Source organism: Salmo trutta, chromosome 22 (genome assembly GCF_901001165.1).
Source record: "Salmo trutta chromosome 22, fSalTru1.1, whole genome shotgun sequence".
Taxonomy (NCBI): domain Eukaryota; kingdom Metazoa; phylum Chordata; class Actinopteri; order Salmoniformes; family Salmonidae; genus Salmo; species Salmo trutta.
In genome coordinates this window covers 14,741,093-14,764,568 of record NC_042978.1, presented here as the reverse complement: position 1 = coordinate 14,764,568, position 23,476 = coordinate 14,741,093, and the positions used below count along the sequence as shown (strand labels likewise).

Below are 23,476 nucleotides of genomic sequence, written 5' to 3'. Positions count from 1 at the left end.
AAGAATGATGGAGGCCACTGTGTTCTTGGGGACCTTCAATGCTGCAGACATTTTTTGGTACCCTTCTCCAGATCTGTGCCTCAACACAATCCTGTCTCGGAGCTCTACAGACAATTCCTTCGACCTTATGGCTTGGTTTTTGCTCTGACATGCACTGTCAACTGTGGGACCTTATATAGACAGGTGTGTACTTTTCCAAATCATGTCCAATTAATTAAATTTACCACAGGTGGACTCCAATGAAGTTGTAGAAACATCTAAAGGATGATCAATGGAAACAGGATCCACCTGAGCTCAATTTCGAGTCTCATAGCAAAGGGTCTGAATACTTCTGTAAATAAGGTATTCCATTTTTTTCATTTTTAATACATTTGCAGAAAATTTTCGCAGTTGTCATTATGGGGTATTGTGTGTAGATTGATGAGGGAAAAAATTATTGTATCAATTTTAGAATAAGGCTGTAACGCAACAAAATGTGGAAAAAGGGAAGGGGTCTGAATACTTTCCGAATGCAGTGTGTGTGTAACCCAAGTATGTCTGGTAGGCTAGGTCTGTTATGTCAAGTTTGTTACTTTTTGAACCATTTATTTAAGAAGACCACAATAGAAAAAAGTTGTCAAACTGTTTTGTGTCATCCTCAATGATTTTAAATATATTATCCACGTGTGGTTGTATTTTCTGTCTGTCTGTCTGTCTGTCTGTCTGTCTGTCTGTCTGTCTGTCTGTCTGTCTGTCTGTCCGTCCATATTTTTCCTTGGTGCAGAAGGTGGGTGCAGACTGTGAAACACACACACACACACACACACACACACACACACACACACACACACACACACACACACACACACACACACACACACACACACACACACACACACACACACACCAACTGCAGTCCAGAGATATTCCAAGCCAGCATCGTTTGATTTGACTCGAGTCTGCCACTGGCCTGAGCTCTGGAGAGGTGGAGCTAGCGTGTGTGAATGTGTGTGGGTGTGCCTGCATGCGCGTTTGTATTTATGTCTGGAATGGGAGGGGAGGAAAGGAGGAGGCTGAGGGGGGTCAAAATAGTGATGAGGCCATTCAATCCCTCACCCCGCTTCTTGCACTTAGCTCCCCCCTCTGTCCATCCTGCGCTCCCATCCCTCTAAACAGTCTAAAGCTGGGTGCTCTGATAGGAGCAAGCTCGAGCCAAGCAGGAGAGTACTACTACATTACACTGTACATCAACAAAAGAGGATACTTTGAACTTTTCCAGGAGGAACATTGCTTCAGCGTCTGCCTGTTTCTCTCTCTCTCTGTGATTGACAGGTAGCAGCTGCCACACTTACAGTCAGCGGGGCTCCCACTTAGTCGGGACACTCAGTATCTCTGACACTCAGTATCTCTGAAGTTTCCATCACTGGAGCACCGAGATTCACAACGTCTCTCTTGTGTAACTAAGAACAACGCTGGAGTTATTCTCTCTCTCTCGCTGTCTGTGAGTGAGGACGGAGCTGGAATTAACTCGCAAGGACCCAAAGGAGGATACACCTTTCATGACGCACATTGATATATTTGTTTCAACCTTTATTGATGTTTTAAATGAATGGAAAACTTTGGCGGGTTACTGGAAAACCTAAACTGACATTAAGAGGTCTGTAAGAGCGTATCATGAATCAATTATGATCCTCTTTCCCCTCACTTTTCCGCAGTGTTGAAGATATCTGTGGGGTGAACAGCTCAGTCAAGCTGGCCTGGAACATCTCATATTGTTCACAGATTGTTGTGCTATAATCTAAACATAGGGAAATGGACAGACTGAACTCATCTGGATCTTGGAGTTTAAAAAGTACTCTCATGAGATTTGACCATATTTCAGTCCTGCATAAATAACATTATGTTTACTTAACAACGCACTGCAGGAGATTTTCTAGAGAATTGATGTTGTTTTCCACATTTTCTTTTCTTTGAAACACAGTGTTGGTGTATGGGAGCTGTGGACTGATTATTTATTACCATAAGAGGTGCTGGATTTCCAGGGCTGGTTCTCTCTCGGAGAGTCTGTCAGGTCTCCTTCAGCACACCTGACAGTCTGGCTGTGTGTGAAAGGGGAAGAGTCATCTGGAGGAAACAACTCTACACTACAGGCATTGTATTTTATACCTTTACAAGACTATCTGACCTAACACCTTGGCTTTACTAAGACACTCTGAGCACCTGGAGGTAAAACTATGGGGATTCTGGGCTTCTTCCTCCACCAGCGGAGCCTTTGGATGTGTGATGACAGTCTTCAGCAGATGCCCAGACACAGCAGCAGCAGCCTGGTAGTCCTGAGGGCCAGCCCCGCTACTCTCTGACTCTGACCAGCGAGTTGGACTGCCTGACCACTGGGCTGAAGGGAGAGCTGCTACGACTCTCTCCTCTACTCTGCCTCGCCTAAGCGGAGGTCAAGCGAAGAGTTAGACACGCAGACGAGTCTGGATAAGCCGGGCGATAGGTAAGGACATGCGGTATCCTCTTTTGTCTGATTAAGCTTGGGGCTTAGGTGGGAGGACGGTAATCACTGTTAAGTGCTTGGACCAACAGAACTACGTAAGGTGCTAAGTGGCTATATCCAAATCACTGTCCCAGAAGCTATTGTTAGTGCTACAGTTTCAAAATTGGTTTGGTAGTGTCATGCTTAGCAGACCTGTACATGTCTGACCAACATAATAATATCATAAAGTAAATCGCCAAACAACTCTGCTGGCTGTATTTTCTGTCCCAGAGAACAATTGGAAAGGGCAACCCTTATAAAACTTAATTCAACCTCAAAAAGATACTTTAAGTCAACATTGTGAAAGTCAAGGAACTGAAATCTCACTTGTATTAGTAGTTAGCTGCTTAGGGAGAGATTCTGAGGCGACAGTCTGTGAGGACAACATGGTCAGATCAACAACGATTGACATACGATTGACACATGAGCATAAAGCTGAATGTATTACAACCACAGGAGGTTCGTGGCACCTTAATTGGGGAGGACGGGCTCGTGTTAATGGCTGGAGTGGAATGAGTGGAATGGTATCAAATACATCAAACATGTGGTTGATGCCATTCCATTTACTCTGTTTCCGGCCATTATTATTAGGCAGCCTCCACTGTTTACACATTATGAACGTCATGCGAAGTAACGGGGGAGGCATGTGAAGGACTTTTGTTTTTAGTTCATGTCTGGGTTAGAAGCACTTGAATCTGGTCATATTGGAGTAACCCAATAATAAGTAAATGGGAAATGAGTGCCCCCCTGTCTCAAACACATTTTGCAACACTATGTTGAGGAAGAGGGAAACCTACATTCTGTAGGAAGTGCACTAACATAGCTGAAATCCACCCGTGCGAAACCGACAGGGAATAGTCAAGCCCATGCTTACCAGATTACATAAAAGACATTGCCGACATTACATTCTACGTAATACTTTGGTAGTATCTTTGCTCATTCATGTTTAGGACCAGTTGAGCTTATAGATTTATTGATTTGTTTGTTAGAGACGGAGCAGATATGAGCCCGTTCACTTGTGTCTCTCAAATGTTTCTTCCAGCTGTGATATAATTTGCAGAGAAAATAAACGCTTTTCCATCTTTTCCACGCCTGTGGCGAAGGCAGAAGCTCCTGCAATAGCTGATCACTCTTTTTGAGATATGACTCTAGTCCTAACCATACTTCCAAATACTCTGGTATTGTATATCATATGTTATACCATGCAATATCATATCATTTACAAGTCTTGACCAAAACTAACTAAACAACATACATGGTTTGGAAGCTTAGCCTACTAATGTATCAGGCATATAGGCTATAGTATAGGCCTAAATGGGCACCATACATAAACAGACAAATACACCAGCCGTAAGTGGAGTAAATTTTAGTAGCCTCGATCTACTGCTAAGACAAACAAATCTAAAAACTATTGACGTTGATTCAAGGTCACGGCTTCAGGCTGAGTTTATTTTAGTAATAGTCTCCAACTCATAGGCCTTTCTCTTCCATTTCAGATGAAAACAGCGTACTGTCTCTTGTGCCTTTCAAGATGGTATGACTTATGGTGCCATTCATGTAGGGCACTAAGGGGAATAAAATACCTATAGTGTTTACAGTACTGCCTTTACAGCATGGAAGCGTTGCCTTGATAATAATTATAATAATACATCGAATTTATAACGCGCTTTTCATTGAAAACCAATTTCAAAGTGCTACAGTAAATGCATTCAAATAAATAAAAACAAAAGACGTAGACAAGAGAATGGATATAACTAGACAGGGACACTCACATAAAGAACACAGGTGAGTCTCAAGGGACAAGGACAACAAGGAGCACAGCTATAACTACCAGAAGGCCTTCCTAAAGTTGATGTTTTTTAGGCCATTTTTAAAAAGCTCCAAGAGGCTGTGGTGCATTCCAGCTTGGTCCTGGAAACGTTGAAGAGAAGGCTATCGCTCCACTGGACGTTGTGGGTGGGGTTATGGGATAGCAGCAGGTCTTTGAGGTAAGGATGGATTCACTGGAATGTCAGCAAGAGGGTTTTGAATTTGATTCTGAGTGAGACGCGGAGCCAGAGCAGAGATTCCAGAATGGTGGTTATGTGTTCAGGCTTACTCACGCTCATCGGGATCCTGGCAGCATTGTTTTTAATGTACTGGAGCTTCTAGAGCTTCCTGCCAGGGATCCTGAATAGAGTGCTTTGCAATAGTCCAGCCTTGAGGAGCCAAATGCACGGATGAGCTTATCTACATCAGACTGAGTAAGAGTGGGACGGAGTTTGGCAATGTTTTTGATGTGACAGAATTATGCTTTGCACAGCTGTCTGAAGGGATCATCGAAGGTCACAGAGGAGTTAACACTCAGATTGGAGATTGAAGATGAGAGAGGGATGTTCTGGACTGCAATGGTGAGGTGGGTTATGGGCGAGTGCTGGACCTGGAGAGGGGTGCCAACTACAGGTGTTCACGGATCCACCTGTACCCTATAATTGGCCAGAACTTCCGGGTCCAGGTTGGGCTTCTTTAGAAGGGGGCTGATGACACGTCTTGAGTGCAGTTGGAGATGGTATTTCCTCAACACCAGGGAGGTATTAATGAAATACCTCCCCGAGTGACTTCTAGGAAGCAGGAGAGAAGCCGAGGTTGCGTTGGTAGAGGGTCGAGGGTGGGAGGAGACAGAGGTAGTAGAGCTGGAGATGAGAACTTGAACTAACCAAGCGATTCAGACCCCTGGCCCTTATGGTAGATTGAACAGTTTATTGATCAGTTTTTCTAGACAGGTTGAACATTGGGATTTCAGACCCCTGGCCCTTATGGTAGATTGAACAGTTTATTGATCAGTTTTTCTAGACAGGTTGAACATTGGGATAACAACATGTCCTTGAATCCACCCCTTCACTTTCAACCTGCATGCCATCTTGAATGGCCACGTTCTCTGAAATGTAATACGTGTCTGAAGACATTTCAGATGGAGATATTAATTGGTGTATTGCATTGGTGCAGATTAGGATGTGCATTGGTATATCAACACAGTACAGATTGTTCCGTTTGGATTGTTTTAATATTGCTGCAGTAGTAAGATAAAATATGATTAGAGACTGTAGCTGTTGCTTTAGCTGAGTGGGAGATATTTTTACAGTATTAGAAAATACAATAGTTTAAATAAATGTTGCCAGTGTATATTCTACACACTTTACACACCAATCACTAAAAGGAAAATAAAGAATATTAATATAGTCTTAACAATACTTGAGATGGCAATGGTTGTTGACTTAGTTTTTGAATAGTTTTTGACTTGAGCAAATTGGCCATGCTTCGTATGTTTACAACTTGCCTGCTACTGCTTTGCTGAAAGAGAAAACAAAATGACAAGGCGTTAAAACACAATAAACTACATCATAATACAACAATACTGTGAGAATGGCAATTCCCCCAGCATATCTGCTAGTCAGAGAAACAAAACTATCACTGAGTGCTTAAGGAAAATGTCTGAATGTGTTACGACAGCGCAGCCACACCTACAACGTGAATAGCATTGAGAGAAAAAAAACTATCAAAAAATGTAATACAGAGTTGGCATCATTCCTAAGGCCATGTATTGTGTAAAGGGGAAAATGAACGATATTTACTGCCTATATCCCCTGATCTTTCACCTCCACTTGGGAGACTGCATCTGAAAATTATTACTCTGTTAGAAGCCAAACTTTTTGTCATTTTTATTTGTGTTGTGATATGGTAGGTATTAGTCACGCTTGAACTCTCCAAGAGATTCAGAACCCTGAGCCAGCATGTAGGGTAGCCCAGAGGAGTGAGTGTTTGAGTGAGTCAGGAGTACACCCTCTGCACCCCATGATGGCCCGTGTGGCTCAGTTGGTAGAGCATGGTGTTTGCAACACCAGGGTTGTGGGTTCAATTCCCATGGGGGACCAGTACGGGGGAAAAAATGTATGAAATGTTTGCATTCACTACTGTAAGTCGCTCTGGATAAGAGCGTCTGTTCAATGACTAAAATGTAAATGGGGTGTAGGCCACATCTCATTTGTGAGGTCATCACAATGAGACCACAGACTAACTGGTATCTATTGGTTTCAGCGCAGAAGTCACCCCTGCTCATCAACAAAACACTTCAGCCTAGTTAAATAAAGGTTACATTTAATTTTTTTTTAAATGTATGTCTTTGAATCTCAGGTTACATAAAACATCTGGTGGTCATGATGAACAACAAAATCAGCCTCCAGCTCCAGCATCAATGACAATGTTACATTGCCTAATTGTAAAATCATGAATGGAAGTAAACTGATAGTGTTATTGATACAACCATTCCAACCACAGTATGGCACAGTAACAGAGGTTTCTCCATGAAGATGTTATCTAATCAATGTAAACCAGTGGTGGTTGGTGCCGTTCAAGATTAGGGAGGCCGATTTATTTTATTTATTAGCATTGCTTTATTTCTATTACAGCGTATTGGATGACTGTCATTCAGATTACATTCACTCAGCTCAATGTAACATCAATAGGTTTAGGCCACTACATGATGCTACAATTTGCCCTATACCCATCATGAGGTTGCTACAACCTAGCATAAACATTTTTATAACGTAGGTGCACAGGTCTAGAGACAAATTGGAGTAATCAAGGTGACAGACAGTGACACATTCAATACTACCTTACACACTCTTGCCTGCATCTAGCTGATCTGGGGTGTATTCATTAGTCCAAAATTAGAGTTTCTATCGGACAAATTCAGGTAGGTCCTCCCCGTTTTGTTCCGCTTGCTTTCGTTTAAGAAACGTTTTGCAACAGAATCGGCGGAATGAATACACCCCTGATCCCCTCACACACAGTTCACTTTCATAGCAGCCATTTACATCATCATCACTTTGCTTGTTGTATAAGAGCGTCTGCTAAATGACTTAAATTTTAAATGTATAATTCCTTCTCACATCTATGCGCTCTCCTTCTCTCACCTTTTCCCTTCGCTTGTGGACTTCAGTGCACAACACAACAACTGTCTGTCAGCAGGCGCAAAAACCTCTCCAAGCCAAACCTTCATACCATAACCGCAAACCGCTACACAGTCTACATCGTTGTCACCATATTAACTTTATAGTCAACAAACTAGAACTAACGCGTTAGTAAACCCACAATTCAATCCATGTGTCCAATCACGCAGTACAGTGTAAAGTAAGCAGTTTAGCAGTTACACCAGCGGGCCTGGGTTCCATTAAATGAATAAAACCGAAAGCGTATCTTGACTTGGAAGAGTTTCCGTGTTGGATAGCCTTAGACAGCTAGCTAAAATAAATAACATTCCTCTCTGAGTCAGCTTGTTGAGTAGACTAAATCAGCTGCATTAGCTAAGTAAGTGAAAGGTAAACTGAGAAGAAATAAAATACAACAAAATATAGCTAGCTCTCTCTCTCTCTTCTCTTCAATTTTAAAACTGTTCAACTACTGTCTCTCTCTCATTGAGTCAACTACTCACCACATTTTATACACTGCAGTGCTAGCTAGCTGTTGCTTATGCTTTCAGTACTATATTAATTATCTGATCCTTTGATTGGATGGACAACATGTCAGTTCATACTTCAAGAGCTCTGATAGTTTGGAGGATGTCCTCCAGAAGTCGTCATAATTACTGTGCAAGTCTATAGAAGGGGGTGAGAACCATGAGCCTCCTAGGTTTTGTATTGAAGTCAATGTACCCAGAGGAGGATAGAAAATAGCTGTCCTCCGGCTACACAATGGTGCTACCCTTTGGGGGTAGGCTTCTGTTGACCTTCATTGCAAAACATTGTGTTTTAATCAGTTATTTGGTGACCTGTGAATATATTTAGTATCGTTTTATCTATTTTTCTGAAATTCTGGTCCTACCCTTCCTCCTCTGAGGAGCCTCCACATTGTGAACTAAACCAACCAGAGGTTCATTTATTTAGCTGGTGTCCTTCACATAACCCCAACCTGACCCCACAAGACAGTTGACCTCTGGGATGAGGGACACCACCCTGGGGAGCCTACTGGTATTTCCCCTGATCTGCACCACACATAATGGGAACTGTGGTCAGTGCCCTCCATCTAGTCCTCTTTCGACATGCCTCAAAGCAGTCTGGATCTGCCCCCTCTAATACTGACAAAGTACCTTTAACCCTCTCTGTTCTCTGGCAGAAGCACCAATGGGTAGATATAATGCGGGGACTGAATTGCATTAATAGTATCTTACGTAATGGAAACCAGTTATCCTTACCCGTGTCAAAGCGAGGACGTGGGGTTTTAGAGATTGTTGTGAGTGTGTGTGTGTGTCATCCTGAGTCTGACCATCCCAATGGAGGACCATACTACAGTTATTGACTCCTTCAGCATGTGTAGTGGAGTGCTCTCTGAATCCTGCAGATGAGGCTCATGGTGGTGGTAAACAGATTACCCCCCCACGGCCATCCCCACACCTCCAGGCGGTGACTCCCTCCAGCCAGGCTGGGTAAATCGCGGCCCACGTGATGGAGATAAACTGGGAGGCATTAGCAGCGCTAATCCACGCCTGATCTTAGGAGCCATGCTGCTCTCTATAGTCCTCCCTGGCTGCTGCCGTGCCGTTTAGCCTTGAAGACATCTGACCGTACAGTAGACCATTAGGAATTCAGCCCAAGCCTTCTCCTCTGCTTGGGAAGAGAAAATGTAGGTACTGTATCACTTTTCCTTGCTCCTGCTGTGATGTTCTCGTGTAGTGGGTCGAGTTTGAGTCTTTTTGGCTTGCGTTTTGGTGCCTTTCTCAGGACGGTTGGTTACGGAGGTACCTTTGATCTAAGTGATTGTGCTTCTGTAGAGGATTGCAGCCATTGACATTGCTGTAAAACTTGAACTTTGTGTGTCAAGTAATGGACTGCACCTGAGGTACCTTTATACAGCACATGTCTCCACCTCCTCCAAACACTTAACCCTTAAATGACCAAAGCTTATGGACCTCACTGTGGATGTACATTTGATTCTCTTGTAGCACTTGGAATGTTCCTACTTTTTATACATTTTCTTATAATACTGCAATTGATCCATGGCATAGAGTCTAGTAGTAAACCCAAACAGCGTTCACATTCACAGTGATCCAACTCAACAGAATTAATCCCGATTTGTAAAGTGCTAAACAGCAGATTGTGTTTTTATCTCTACCAAGAGCATGGCACGTGCTCATCAATGTCCTAGAATTCAAATATAAGGTAATCTTTCTGAATATAAATTCTGAATAGTTTTTTTGTTGTTGTGAGAGATCATTGTAGAGTTGAGTTGATGATGTAAAGTTGCATGTATGGACAACTCCCATTAGTGATTTACTTCCCCCTCTTGCACTTGTTTATTGGTTACTGAAAGACCCCACTTTATCACGTCTCCATGTATTTTTACTCAAGTGATTACAGCATGTAAACACAAAACAAGACAGACAGATGGGCTGAATTCGTCTCTCTATTGTTGTTGAGGCCTGAGAACGCCTACAGAGGAAGAGTGGCCTTGGAACTACATTGTGGATCTTTACCAAATGTGAAGGACCTACTTGACTATAGGAATAAGAACAATTTGGTTTATTTGACTTTGTTTAGAATTATTCTATAAATACTCATAAAGTTAATTGATTTCATTTCCTGTAGGGTTTGGAATAGATATGTATAAAACCTGACATTTCAATTTACAACTTCTTTCCCAAAATGTCCTATGTGAATTGAATTGTCTTCTTGTGAAGGAAGAGGGTGTACTGTTCTTGGATAAGTGGTCTATGAATTATTATCCTAGTTGTTTTCCAAATGATATACAAATGAGCATCATGAGAAAAGAATGCATTTTCGTTTAGGCTAGTTGATGAAGAGCTCAGATAAAAAATGCATGATAAGAGACTGAACATAAACAAAAATCCATGCACACATACTGTATAACCCCCCCCCCCACACACACACACACACACACACACACAGCTGAAGTTTATGCACAATTTGCAGATATAAAAAGTTACTTACATGACAAAGACATCCAACCTTTAAAAAGTCATCTTTCACAGAGGCCGGCACACTCCACTGTAATGAATGCAAAAGTCTGAGAATATTACCTGAGGAAATTCTCTACTCTGGCTAATCTCCATTGAAGAGTGAATGAGGGATTAAAACAGTCCTGTGGAGTCAGGAGATAGAGAGACAGAACAGAGAAGACACAAAAGAAGCCCCATGCTGGATCTGATAGACCATTGGAGGTCAAGAAAGACATTAGGTAAAAATAGACTCTGAGGGCCAAGATGACATCACACTTTGCAAAGCACAATGGGGAGCCAGTTTGCTACAGAAGGAAAATAAAATAAAAAATATGATCAGGTAAATTGACTGAGAACACATTTTCATTTACATAAACAACCTGGGGAATAGTTACAGTGGAGATGAATGAGCCAATTAGAAGCTGGGGATGATTAGGTGGTAATGGTATGAGGGCCAGATTGGGAATTTAGCCAGAACACCAGGGTTAACACCCCTACTCTTACAAGAAGTGCCATGGGATCTTTAGTGACTATAGAGAGTCAGGAACCCCATTTAAAGTCCCATCCAAACGACAGCACCCTACACAGGACAATGTCCCCAATCCCTGCCCTGGGGCATTGGGATATTTGTTTTAGACTGGAGGAAAGAGCGCCTCCTACGGACTTCTGCCATTACCACTTCCAGCAGCATCTGGTCTCCCATCCAGAGACCAACCAGGAACAACCCTGCTTAGCTTCAGATGCAAGCCAGCAGTGGTATGCAGCAACAGGAAATGTGAATTATTATATGGATTATAATTAACAGGCCATTTTTTTATGGGTTGATACATTTTTTTAAGGGAAAATCAAGTCTGAAATTGTGGAAATTACAAACTTCAGAAGCCTTTTTAAACATCAAATACACTACAAGTTTTACATTTCCTGCATTGCAGGTATGTTCTCCTGCAAAAGGGTGATCGAATTAAGATCATACATCTGTACACCACTTAAACTGCACAAAAGCTGATATGATTCAGTGTCTGGATCACTGGTGTTTATTCATGGATACCAAGAGAAGCCAGGTTACCCCCAAAAAATGACCAAGAAAAGAGAAAAAATGATTTAGTCTCTCTGTGTTTCATAATTCTCTTTCAATTCGCAAGAGGTTGAATGTATCTCACCGGAGATAGCATCCAAGCGAGTGAACGAGCGCGTCTCTGTATGTGTAGGCAATCGATATGATGCTGTCTGGTCATAAAGCTTAGGACATTGTTGCCGCCGGTAGCATTGAATGCAAGGGAAGCCAGCGAGCATTTGGCCTCCCTTGATAAAAAAAATATAAAATAATAGCCAATCAGCGTTGCACTAAAATGGGTGAGCTCAACTGTGAAAGGTACTGGCGAAGAAAAAAAGTTTGGCGTTGGCTTCCCTCCAATCACATCCCATCAAGTGCAATACGTCATTGACAGAAACAACTTGATTGTTGCATCTCGTTGTTCTCTGGTGGATAGCTAGCTAGCTAAAAGTGTCTCTTTTCTAAATTAGCCATGGATGGAGATAGAGATTTGGACTTGTAGTTTTACTTAATTTTCCGTACTGGCCAATGCTTACAAGGGCGATTCTGGATCCAACCATAAATTCAGACATTGTGCCCCTGGCCTGAGAGGATGGAAGTTCAATATGTAGCTAGTTGTAGAAGCCTAATGTTGAAGAAGGCTAGCTAACGTTGCACATGAAAGGAAGTCAGGCTAGCGAGCTAGCATTTTAGCCAGGTAGTCTAGGACAACAAAACATAAAAGTGTGTACTGTATGACAGTCATAGACCGGTTCGTCAACATGAAAGACAGGAGGATGGCATTGGCGTTTCTTTACAAGTAGGGTGAGTCAACATGTTTTTTCTACTTGCGCACGCACGCACACACACACACACACACACAAAGAGAGAGAGAAATCAGAACCATGGACAGCCACATCATATTTAGCTTACATTGATTGGACTAAATTGTTATTTGTATAGTAGTCCGTAAATGTCAGAAACATTAACTTCCTTGACCATGCTGTAGGTCATGTAACTGTTTGTTACATGCAAAATACTTTGTGGACTTCATCGGAGAGATGTTGTTCTCTGGTTTTATGATGAAACAAAGGTGTGGTTGAATTTATTCTGCCACTGTGTCTTCTTATTGTTTTAACCTTAGGCCTATATATGACGGTGGCAAGGCATAAGAACTAGCTGGTTATAGAGCAAGCAACACAATTATCACATAGGTTGTAAAATTGATTTTTTTTCTGGCTTGGCTTCCCCACTAATTTGACCCACGCACCACTACTGGTCTGGATTAAGACCCTTTCTCCCATTGAGGCCTGTAAGTCAACCACAATATGGAGGTAATGCTTCTGTTGTACAGAGATACCAGAGGAAATATTTAGCTTTACCACACCTTTTACTGTGTGTCAGGCTGTACAGAGACACACAAGCAAATGAGCGACTTGAAAAGGAATCTGTAGCTACAATTTCATGTAATAAGAAATTAATGCAATTCATTTGGTGTTAAACCTTAAGGCATGTTTCTGCTGGAAATTAACATGCCTACCGCTCAAATGGGTATACTATTCAGGAAGGTAATACAGAGTAGTTAAGACCATTGTATTTTGAATTAGCATAGTAAGGGCCTACAATATAGTAGTGTGGTATGGATGAAAATGAATAGGAACAGTTCGTGTTGTTTGAATGCCTTTTTGTGTTTGTGTTGTTTGAATGTTTTCTATGAGTACCAAACTGGCACTACAGTGCCCTACATATAGTCAGTAATCCTTTATAACGTGCTTTGTAAAGGCGACTGCAGACTAGATTCTGTTTGCTCCTAGCAGAACTCGGCTAGACGTAAGCAAATGACTGTGCTCGCACACTCGCATACATTTTTTTGTGTGCGCACGAACAGCCCAAAAAAACCCTGCCTAACACCAAAACGAACGAATAACGCACAGAATGTCGTCACAATATATGCGCGAAACGGCGCCACACGTTTCAACTGGATAGTATGCGACGGCCTTTAATCCTGAGGAGACGATGGGGCACATTTATGGGACTGGTAGTACCTGACTCAAACAACAAAAACACTCCACAACAGGAGGCTTCTGTTGACAAGGCAGTAAACCATTAGTGATGTTTCAAAGACATTCGCAGGTCCCAGTGGGTAGTGTCTCTGACTAAAAGGCAAATAACCAGCGCGTATTGACAGGAGGCCTGCATTCTTTTCATTTCTCCAAGCACGTTTTCACTCCTAGCGTGCCACACTACAGAGAAGACCAGAAAGACAGACCCTGACGAAGCCCCTACAGAGGCCAAAGCACTCACCCCCAGTCTTGCAAAACACTTTGACAGAGCTGGTCTGGATATGTCCTCAGCCACTGTCAGTTCACCATTTCCTGATCTGGAGAAATGTTTTGCACCCCGCCAAGTCTCACATGCATTTGGATGAAAAAGCACTTACACACACACACAGGTGCTCGAGCCCACAAACAACAACACACACACACCTTGTAGGGACACACAATTCAGTCCCATTCAAAATCCGATTTTCCCTAACACCTATCCTAACCCAAACTCAAAAACCTAACCCTAAACCTAACCCTAGCTCCTAACCTTAACCCTAAAATTAACTCTAGCTCCTAAACCTAAACCTAATTCTAACCCTAACACTAATTCTAACCTTAACCCTAACCCCCCTAGAAATATCATTTGACCTTGTGGGGACAAGGGGCTTTGAAGTCTGGAACATTAGTGGAAGAGGATTTTTCCCTATTTAGGAACAAGGACTATCACTCCTTTTGTCTACACTGACAATTAGTGTAAAGATTCCAGTTATGAAAATGAATGCTAAGATTGACATGTGATGGTATTGATTAGCAGAAGCTTCTAGAATATTAGTCATAATATTTTTTGCACAACAACAGAAAGAATTTGAGAACCCTCCTACTGTGAACAGTAGGGTCGAAGGGTTTTCAAATGCTTTCTGTAGTTGTGCAAAAAAAAAGAATGGCTAATGTTCTAAAGCCAAATGGGTTATAATTCAATGCAGACAAATCACAGTATGGAAGCATGCAACACAACACCAAACACTTAAAGGAGCTTTCAGGATAGTTACCGCAGAACATAATTTATGGTTGTGAGACAAGAATTGCTTACACACAGAGGCATCACTGAGAGATACCACAACATTGTGAGCCTAAATCAAACTGTGAAGCCAATAAAACACTCTTGAGAGATAAATAATGAAAACAAAATCTCTTGCTGCATAGTTCAGTTTTAACCATTTCTACGCAGCCAATCCCTCAAGCAAAGCCAACTAGAAGATCGTGGAAATTCATTATCGCTCAGATCTTTCAAGGAACAATTGCGTAATTTTCTTCTTTGGCCGGGGTTTCAAGGTTACATATTTACGTCTTTCTTGTGACGGCGAGAAGTATCTTCTGTAAACTGATGTAAGGCTGGCTTACATGAGAACGACTGTACATTCAAAGCTGCCTATTCAAACACAGACATACCCGACAAGTCTCTGTCCTGCGAAATGGAGACTACAACTGGAACAAGATAAATCTTGGTGGAATGAGATACTTTTGGAGGCTACTGTGGTAATAGACTTTTCATCTGGGACTTGACATGATGCCAAAGGAGTATCCGATCCATGCTCATAATAGACTCACAATGGTATCCCATCAGTCAGCATACAGCTTGTGCAACCTTCCTCACAGAGTTGTATGCTGACTGCAATTCCCTGTTCACTTTTGATTAACTGAAAGATACAAACAAAAAATAAAGGTGATCGGGGACCTCTTGCATGGGTTGCCGGCATTGAAATACCTATTTTATCTGGGCAAAACCACACTTAGCGAACCACACTTAACCTCTCTGGGCTACTCAACAGCCAGTTGAATCCCGTGGCGCGTTATTCAAATACCTTAGAAACTTCAATTTCTCAAACATATGACTATTTTACACCATTTTAAAGACAAGACTCTCGTTAATCTAACCACACTGTCCGATTTCAAAAAGGCTTTACAACGAAAGCAAAACATTAGATTATGTCAGCAGAGTACCCAGCCAGAAATAATCAGACACCCATTTTTCAAGCTAGCATATAATGTCACATAAACCCAAACCACAGCTAAATGCAGCACTAACCTTTGATGATCTTCATCAGACAATCTTAGGACATTATGTTATACAATACATGCATGTCTGTTCAATCAAGTTCATATTTATATCAAAAACCAGCTTTTTACATTAGCAGGTGACTAGCATGTGACTAGCATTCCCACCGAACACTTCCGGTGAATTTACTAAATTACTCACGATAAACGTTCACAAAAAACATAACAATTATTTTAAGAATTATAGATACAGAACTCCTCTATGCACTCGATATGTCCGATTTTAAAATAGCTTTTCAGTGAAAGCACATTTTGCAATATTCTAAGTAGATAGCCCAGCATCACAGGGCTAGCTATTTAGACACCCAGCAAGTTTAGCACTCACCAAAGTCAGATTTACTATAAGAAAAATGTTATTACCTTTGCTGTTCTTCATCAGAATGCACTCCCAGGACTTCTACTTTAATAACAAATGTTGGTTTGGTCCCAAATAATCCATTGTTATATCCAAATAACAGCGTTTTGTTCGTGCGTTCAAGACACTATCCGAAAGGGTAAATAAGGGTGACGAGCACGACGCATTTCGTGACAAAAAAATTCTAAATATTCCATTACCGTACTTCGAAGCATGTCAACCGCTGTTTAAAATCAATTTTTATGCAATTTTTCTCGTAAAAAAGCGATAATATTCCGACCGGGAAATCGTTTTTTATTACAAAGAGAGCGAAAGTAAAAGCATGGGATCCCCTCATGCACGAGCCTCAGTCTGATGGCTTTCTGATAGAGCACTTGCCAAACGCGCTAGTGTGTTTCAGCCTGGGGATGGAATTACGTCATTCAGCTTTTTCCCGGGTTCTGAGAGCCTATGGGAGCCGTAGGAAGTGTCACGTCATACCAGAGATCCCTTGTTTTTGTTAGAGATGATCAAGGAGGGCAAGAAATGGTCAGACAGGCCACTTCCTGTAAGGAATCTTCTCAGGTTTTTGCCTGCCATATGAGTTCTGTTATACTCACAGACACCATTCAAACAGTTTTAGAAACTTTAGGGTGGTTTCTATCCAAAGCCAATAATTATATGCATATTCTAGTTACTGGGCAGGAGTAGTAACCAGATTAAATCGGGTACGTTTTTTATCCGGGAGTGCAAATACTGCCCCCTATCCCCAACAGGTTAACAATCCACACCTCTAAAAGAGCCTCAGCAGAGGGACAACGTATGTTGTTGAAGGCAAAAATACTTCAGATAACGTTTTGAGAATGAGATCTGTTGAAATGAAGGCCACTAATAATGAGAGGCTCGTTCCACTGTTTATGGCAGTGGGACTGTGAAACATACTGTAATATGTCATCAATTGCATGAAGTTCTGTGATTTTATGATGTTCGGTGTTGCATTGAAAACATTCCTCTTAACTTCTTTCCTTGTGCTTCCTTGTCTTTCAGAGTGTCAATGCTCCTACTTATTCTAAGATGAAGTTATGGAAGTGCGCCGCCATCGCCTTGACTCTCTGTGGAGCAGCACTGTCCCTCTTCCTCACTCGAACCATGGTTCCCACGCCACCGCATCACATCCCCTCCTGGCACACGTCTTCGTCGCGGACGTCCTCGTCCTCCAACTCCTCTTCCTCCCTGATCGGCGGCCATCATCGCAAAGCGCGGTCGACGGAAGGCATTGGCAACATTTTGACAGAATGTAAGCAAAATCGTTATTTTCAGTCACCAACTATTTTGGTCCAGATGTTCTGATTGGTTTGGATATTCTGATTGACCTTTGCTAAAGCTCTGATGTCATTGGTCTGTGAAGAGAATGTGGTAGAGACCAGTCAAGAGAATGTATGCTTTGACACCCATGTGTTGGTGTCAACAGTAAATTGGATAATTCTCAGCCAGTCTGAGGGTCACCATTAGTGTTCCTTTACAGACAAAGCCACGGTACATCTACTGACAGAGCATGACAGCATAGCAGCCAACCGCAGCTTACAGACAGACAGGGTAATCAAATCAAATGTGACGTCCAGAGAACAGATAACTCCATTAAGGTCTGGAGCGTCATCTCAAAATCCCAGGAGCATTTGCACTTTGAGGGTGATAAAACAGCTGTAACGTCCTGATATGGTTTTAGAGGGTATGCAGTATTCATGAGAAAATGTGACATAAAAAATTCAGCGACGTAAAATGTCAGTGATGGTCTCGGGGTATGTCCGTTAGGATGGGGATAAGAAGAGTTTCAGATAGTTCCACTAAGTGGGTTAGTGGAGGCTAGAGAGTTGACATCCCTGGCCATGTGGTTGAAGAGCCACCTGGCTGGTGTAAAGACAAAATGTACACACTGTCCCTTTGGCTTTGGGCTGTACATTACTGTGGGTTCTCGTTATCAATCATCCGCTGATGTCATTCAAATCTTCAAACAAATAGGAAGTTGGCTGCGAAACTGAGCGTGACTGAGGGGAATTTCTCTAGAGTCATTTTTACCAGACCGAAACTTTCTATCCAGTGTCCTTTTTCTGGCCTGGACTCTCAGACCATTATTCAGATTATCCAATAGAGATTTAAGGCCAGGTCAAGCGTAAAATCAGCTAGCTTAATTACCTCATCTGTGATGCTACTGCCGGGGCATGGGGAGATCTTCACACAAAACAAATGACCAAATTTCCAACCCTTCACTTTGGGAAGGCCTTTTTCAATTTCGTTTGTGAATGCAGAGAACAGCGAAGTGTTATTGCTTCAAGAACACCATTGATTACAGAGTGTCAGTCAGTGAGCCAGGCTAATACAGGGCTATTACTGTCCATGTCTTTCAAGTGTCTGAGTTTATAGGGTTCAGGATTTAACATGCCCCCTGGCGCTGAAAAAGATCCTGAGCCTTTTAAGTAAATGTTGTGTCCTGGAGGGGATAGAATGAACAGTTAATTACAGCTCTATCTAACTGGAGAACAGTACGGTGACCCTAAGGGGCAAAGTAGAACAGAATTGTCAGACAGAAAAGCATTGTTTTTCATGATATCTGAACCTCTTGTGAAGGAAATACCTGAAAGTATCTTTAAAGGGGTAATCTGTGATTACTAAATACATTTTTGGACTTTTAAATGAATGGTATATATACCCATTGATTCTTAAATAATATAACTTGGAAATGCCTCATGACCTTAGCCAGCAGCATACCACCCTGCATCCCACCGCTGGCGTGCTTCTGAAGCTAAGCACGGTCACTCCTGGATGGGAGATCAGACGCTGCTGGAAGTGATGTTGAAGGGCCGGTAGGAGGGACCCTTTCCTCAGGTCTAAAATAAAACGTCCTAGGGCAGTGATTGGGGACATTGCCCTGTGTAGGGTGCTGTCTTTCAGATGGGATGTTAAAAAGGTGTCCTGACTCTCTGAAGATCCCGTGGCACTTATTGTAAGAGTAGGGGTGTTAACTCTGGGGTCCTGGCTAAATATCCAATCTGTGTCTCATACCATCATGGCCACCTAATCGTCCCCAGCTTCCAATTGGCACATTAATCTCCCCTGTAACTATTCTGCAGGTTGTTGCTGTAAATTACAATGTGTTGTCAGTCAATTTACCTGGTTAAATAAAAACTGTTGAACCCCAAATATAAGCCTATTTTTATCCAATGTTTGTAAACAATGTCATTTCAAAGAAATACTGTATAGCTGCAAAACATCTTGATCTCATGGATGGTCAGTCCTTGCATCCATATCTCTGTCTATGAATTGGAAAGTGGTTACATTTCTCCTGCCCCATCCCTCAGCTCTTTACCAAAACAGAGGAGGCTGAACGCTTTGTTATTGTTTGAACTGCAGATCGGCCCTTTTAATTGATATGCATATGTTTTGGTATTTGGTAATCCCTCTGGCATGAGGTTCTGGATCAGGTGTCCAAATGCACTGGATACGTTTCAATGCCCAACGTACATCTCACTCCACTCCTACACATCTGGGGAACAAGTTTCATTGACTCCTAATGTGTTAAATGTGCTTATATTTAACGTGTGTAAACTTGGCAAATATAGTTCAACAAAGCCACCGGTGTACCAGCCAAATTGCCATGGTCTGAAAGGGGTATTCCATTTCTATGGACTCTGCAGAAAATATGATTTTCTCTGTCAAGTATATAGCTAGCAGCTGTACTGGTGCTCAATATTTGCACAACTGACAACGTGTTAACATTGGAAAAGGCCCATGTCACTCCCAATGTATGTGTGCATGTCCTCCATGAGAAATACTATGTCCACTATGAAAAAGTCCTTGGACTATCAGGTTTTGAAAGAAATCACTTAGTTAGACACACCTGTCATTGATGATAGATAGACTGATTTTAGAGAACTTATTGTTCCCCAAGCCAATGATCCGTGCAAGTGGAAAGGATGAACATGTTTCAATCGTTTGCAATTCATCTCTACAAACTGAGGGAAGGAAGGGATGTCTGAAGCTAGCATTATACAGGTACTGCAACTGCCAAAATAAAGGAAACACTTGAGTAAATGAGGGATACAAAGTATTGTATATTGAAAGCAGGTGCTTCCACACAGGTGTGGGTCCTGAGTTAATTAAGCAATTTAAACATCCCATCATGCTTAGGGTCATGTACAGTGAGGGAAAAAAGTATTTGATCCCCTGCTGATTTTGTACGTTTGCCCACTGACAAAGAAATGATCAGTCTATAAAATAATTTTAATGGTAAGTTTATTTGAACAGTGAGAGACAGAATAACAACAAAAAAATCCAGAAAAACGCATGTCAAAAATGTTATAAATTGATTTGCATTTTAATGAGGGAAATAAGTATTTGACCCCTCTGCAAAACATGACTTAGTACTTGGTGGGAAAACCCTTGTTGGCAATCACAGAGGTCAGACGTTTCTTGTAGTTGGCCACCAGGTTTGCACAAATCTCAGGAGGGATTTTGTCCCACTCCTCTTTGCAGATCTTCTCCAAGTCATTAAGGTTTTGAGGCTGACTTTGGCAACTCGAACCTTCAGCTCCCTCCACAGATTTTCTATGGGATTAAGGTCTGGAGACTGGCTAGGCCACTCCAGGACCTTAATGTGCTTCTTCTTCAGCCACACCTTTGTTGCCTTGGCCGTGTGGTTTGGGTCATTGTCATGCTGGAATATCCATCCACGACCCATTTTCAATGCCCTGGCTGAGGGAAGGAGGTTCTCACCCAAGATTTGACGGTACATGGCCCCGTCCATCGTCCCTTTGATGCAGTGAAGTTGTCCTGTCCCCTTAGCAGAAAAACACCCCCAAAGCATAATGTTTCCACCTCCATGTTTGACGGTGGGGATGGTGTTCTTGGGGTCATAGGCAGCATTCCTCCTCCTCCAAACACGGCGAGTTGAGTTGATGCCAAAGAGCTCCATTTTGGTCTCATCTGACCACAACACTTTCACCCAGTTGTTCTCTGAATCATTCAGATGTTCATTGGCAAACTTCAGATGAGCATGTATATGTGCTTTCTTCAGCAGGGGGACCTTGCGGGCGCTGCAGGATTTCAGTCCTTCACGGCGTAGTGTGTTACCAATTGTTTTCTTGGTGACTATGGTCCCAGCTGCCTGGAGATCATTGACAAGATCCTCCCGTGTCGTTCTGGGCTGATTCCTCACCGTTCTCATGATCACTGCAACTCCACGAGGTGAGATCTTGCATGGAGCCCCAGGCCGAGGGAGATTGACAGTTCTTTTGTGTTTCTTCCATTTGCGAATAATCGCACCAACTGTTGTCACCTTCTCACCAACCTGCTTGGCGATGGTCTTGTTGCCCATTCCAGCCTTGTGTAGGTCTACAATCTTGTCCCTGACATCCTTGGAGAGCTCTTTGGTCTTGGCCATGGTTGAGGGTTTGGAATCTGATTGATTGATTGCTTCTGTGGACAGGTGTCTTTTATACAGGTAACAAGCTAAGATTAGGAGCACTCCCTTTAAGAGTGTGCTCCAAATCTCAGCTCGTTACCTGTATAAAAGACACCTGGGAGCCAGATATCTTTCTGATTGAGAGGGGGTCAAATACTTATTTCCCTCATTAAAATGCAAATCAATTTATAACATTTTTCTGGATTTTTTTGTTGTTATTCTGTCTCTCACTGTTCAAATAAACCTACCATTAAAATTATAGACTGATCATTTCTTTGTCAGTGGGCAAACATACAAAATCAGCAGGGGATCAAATACTTTATCCCTCACTGTAAAAATGCCCAGTTGCTCATTATTTTGGCTACCACGGATAAAAGAACATATCTCAGTGACTTTGAAAGAGGGGTCTCAAAGGAGCATAGGGGGTTTAAATGGTGTGTGTGTGTGTGTGTGTGTGTGTGTGTGTGTGTGTGTGTGTGTGTGTGTGTGTGTGCGTCAGTCACCAGACCTCAACCCAATGGAACACTTATGGGAGATTCTGGAGCAGAGCCTGAGACAGCGTTTTCCACCACCATCAACAAAACACCAAATTATGGAATTTATTGTGTAAGAATGGTGACGCATCCCTCCAATAGAGTTCCCGTCACTTGTAGAATCTATGCCAAGGCACATTGAAGCTGTTCTGGTGCTTCTGGTGGCTTGTGGCGGCCCAACGCCCTATTAAGACACTTTATGTTGGTGTTTCCTTTATTTTGGAAGTTACTTGCATGTTCCAGTACATTTCACAGGTACAGGTGAAGCAGCTGTTTTCAAAGCCTTTTACCCTGTCACATTACTAGTATTTGAAAACCTGTACCAACAACCGTATGGATCTTTTATCTTTCTATTTTCCAAACTGCCAATGGTTGAGGCTGGGGTCTCACAGACATTCGAAGCTCTTCATTGTATCACAGGCCATGCTGTATATACAACAGATTGATTGGACGTTTCTAATGGTTGTATCTTCCTCTAGCCTAACACCATCTCTTCTTCTCTTCTCTGCAGTCATGCACATGTTCCAGAGCTTCACAGAGGGGGAGCTGAAGCAGATGATCGGGACTCTGGTGGAGAAGAAGGCACGGCAGGAGGCCAGGCAGGAGGCCAGGCAGAGCAAAAGGACTAAACGGGCTAAGAAAGCATCGAAGCCATGTTCCCTGCGGGAGGTGGAAGTGACTGTCAGTGAGCTGGGTCTGGGCTACCACAGTGATGAAACGCTGCTCTTCAGGTACTGCAGCGGGAACTGTAAAGCTAGCCGACGCAACTACGACGTCATACTGAAGAAATGGACGAGGAAAGGCATCTCGAAGAGGGAGAAGAGCCCCTGCTGCCGGCCCAAGGAGTACGATGACATTTCCTTCCTGGACAACAATAACAGATACAAGACGCTCCACAACTTTTCTGCTCTGGCCTGTGGCTGTGTATAACGCCTCTATAGCCATTTTGATTTCCCAGACACTGTGTCGAACATGGGAAACGCAACAACTACTGCTACAAAATCAAAAACAGGAGTACACAAGAATCGATCCCTACAGTACAATGCCAGGGAATACGGACATATAAACTACTACTATTTAAAACTGTTCATTTTGTGTTCGTTTTTAAAAGACATCAGCAAACGTCTGTTTTGCTTTCCTTGCCTTTCATGGGATACTTCTCTGTCGGTGGTGAGGATAATATATTACATGACCTATGTGTTATCATGGGGCAATAACAGTAACTGCAATGATTTGCTGCTTGATTGTGGACTATGGAGCAATGGCTCCATTACCTACGTATGTACAAAATACCAGCTGAGGTATAACTAGTGCATGCTCTATTGTCAGTCTGGTCTGATACCACACTTGTAAGAGGCCTGGTACATTTTTTTTTTTTCCAGAAATGAGTTTGTAGGAGTGTGTTCATGGAAAATACTAGAATAAGCTAGCGAATGCAATATGAAGCTTC

General features: G+C 42.4%; 1 protein-coding gene across 1 annotated transcript; it reads left to right on the top strand.

Moving 5' to 3' along the window:
- Positions 1–1,233: 1,233 nt before the first annotated feature.
- Positions 1,234–23,035, top strand: nrtn (neurturin). The gene is made up of 3 exons (XM_029706805.1): positions 1,234–2,479; positions 17,083–17,332; positions 22,538–23,035. The coding sequence occupies exons 2-3, from the start codon at positions 17,110–17,112 to the stop codon at positions 22,954–22,956; spliced, it is 642 nt and encodes a 213-aa protein (XP_029562665.1). The 5' UTR covers positions 1,234–2,479; positions 17,083–17,109; the 3' UTR covers positions 22,957–23,035.
- The last annotated feature ends 441 nt before the right edge of the window (positions 23,036–23,476 follow it).

Coding starts and splice junctions, on each gene's coding strand:
- nrtn (XM_029706805.1), top strand. CDS start 17,110: ATGAAGTTATGGAAGTGCGCCGCCATCGCCTTGACTCTCTGTGGAGCA. Junction 17,333..22,537: donor TGGCAACATTTTGACAGAAT/GTAAGCAAAATC, acceptor TCTTCTCTGCAG/TCATGCACATGTTCCAGAGC.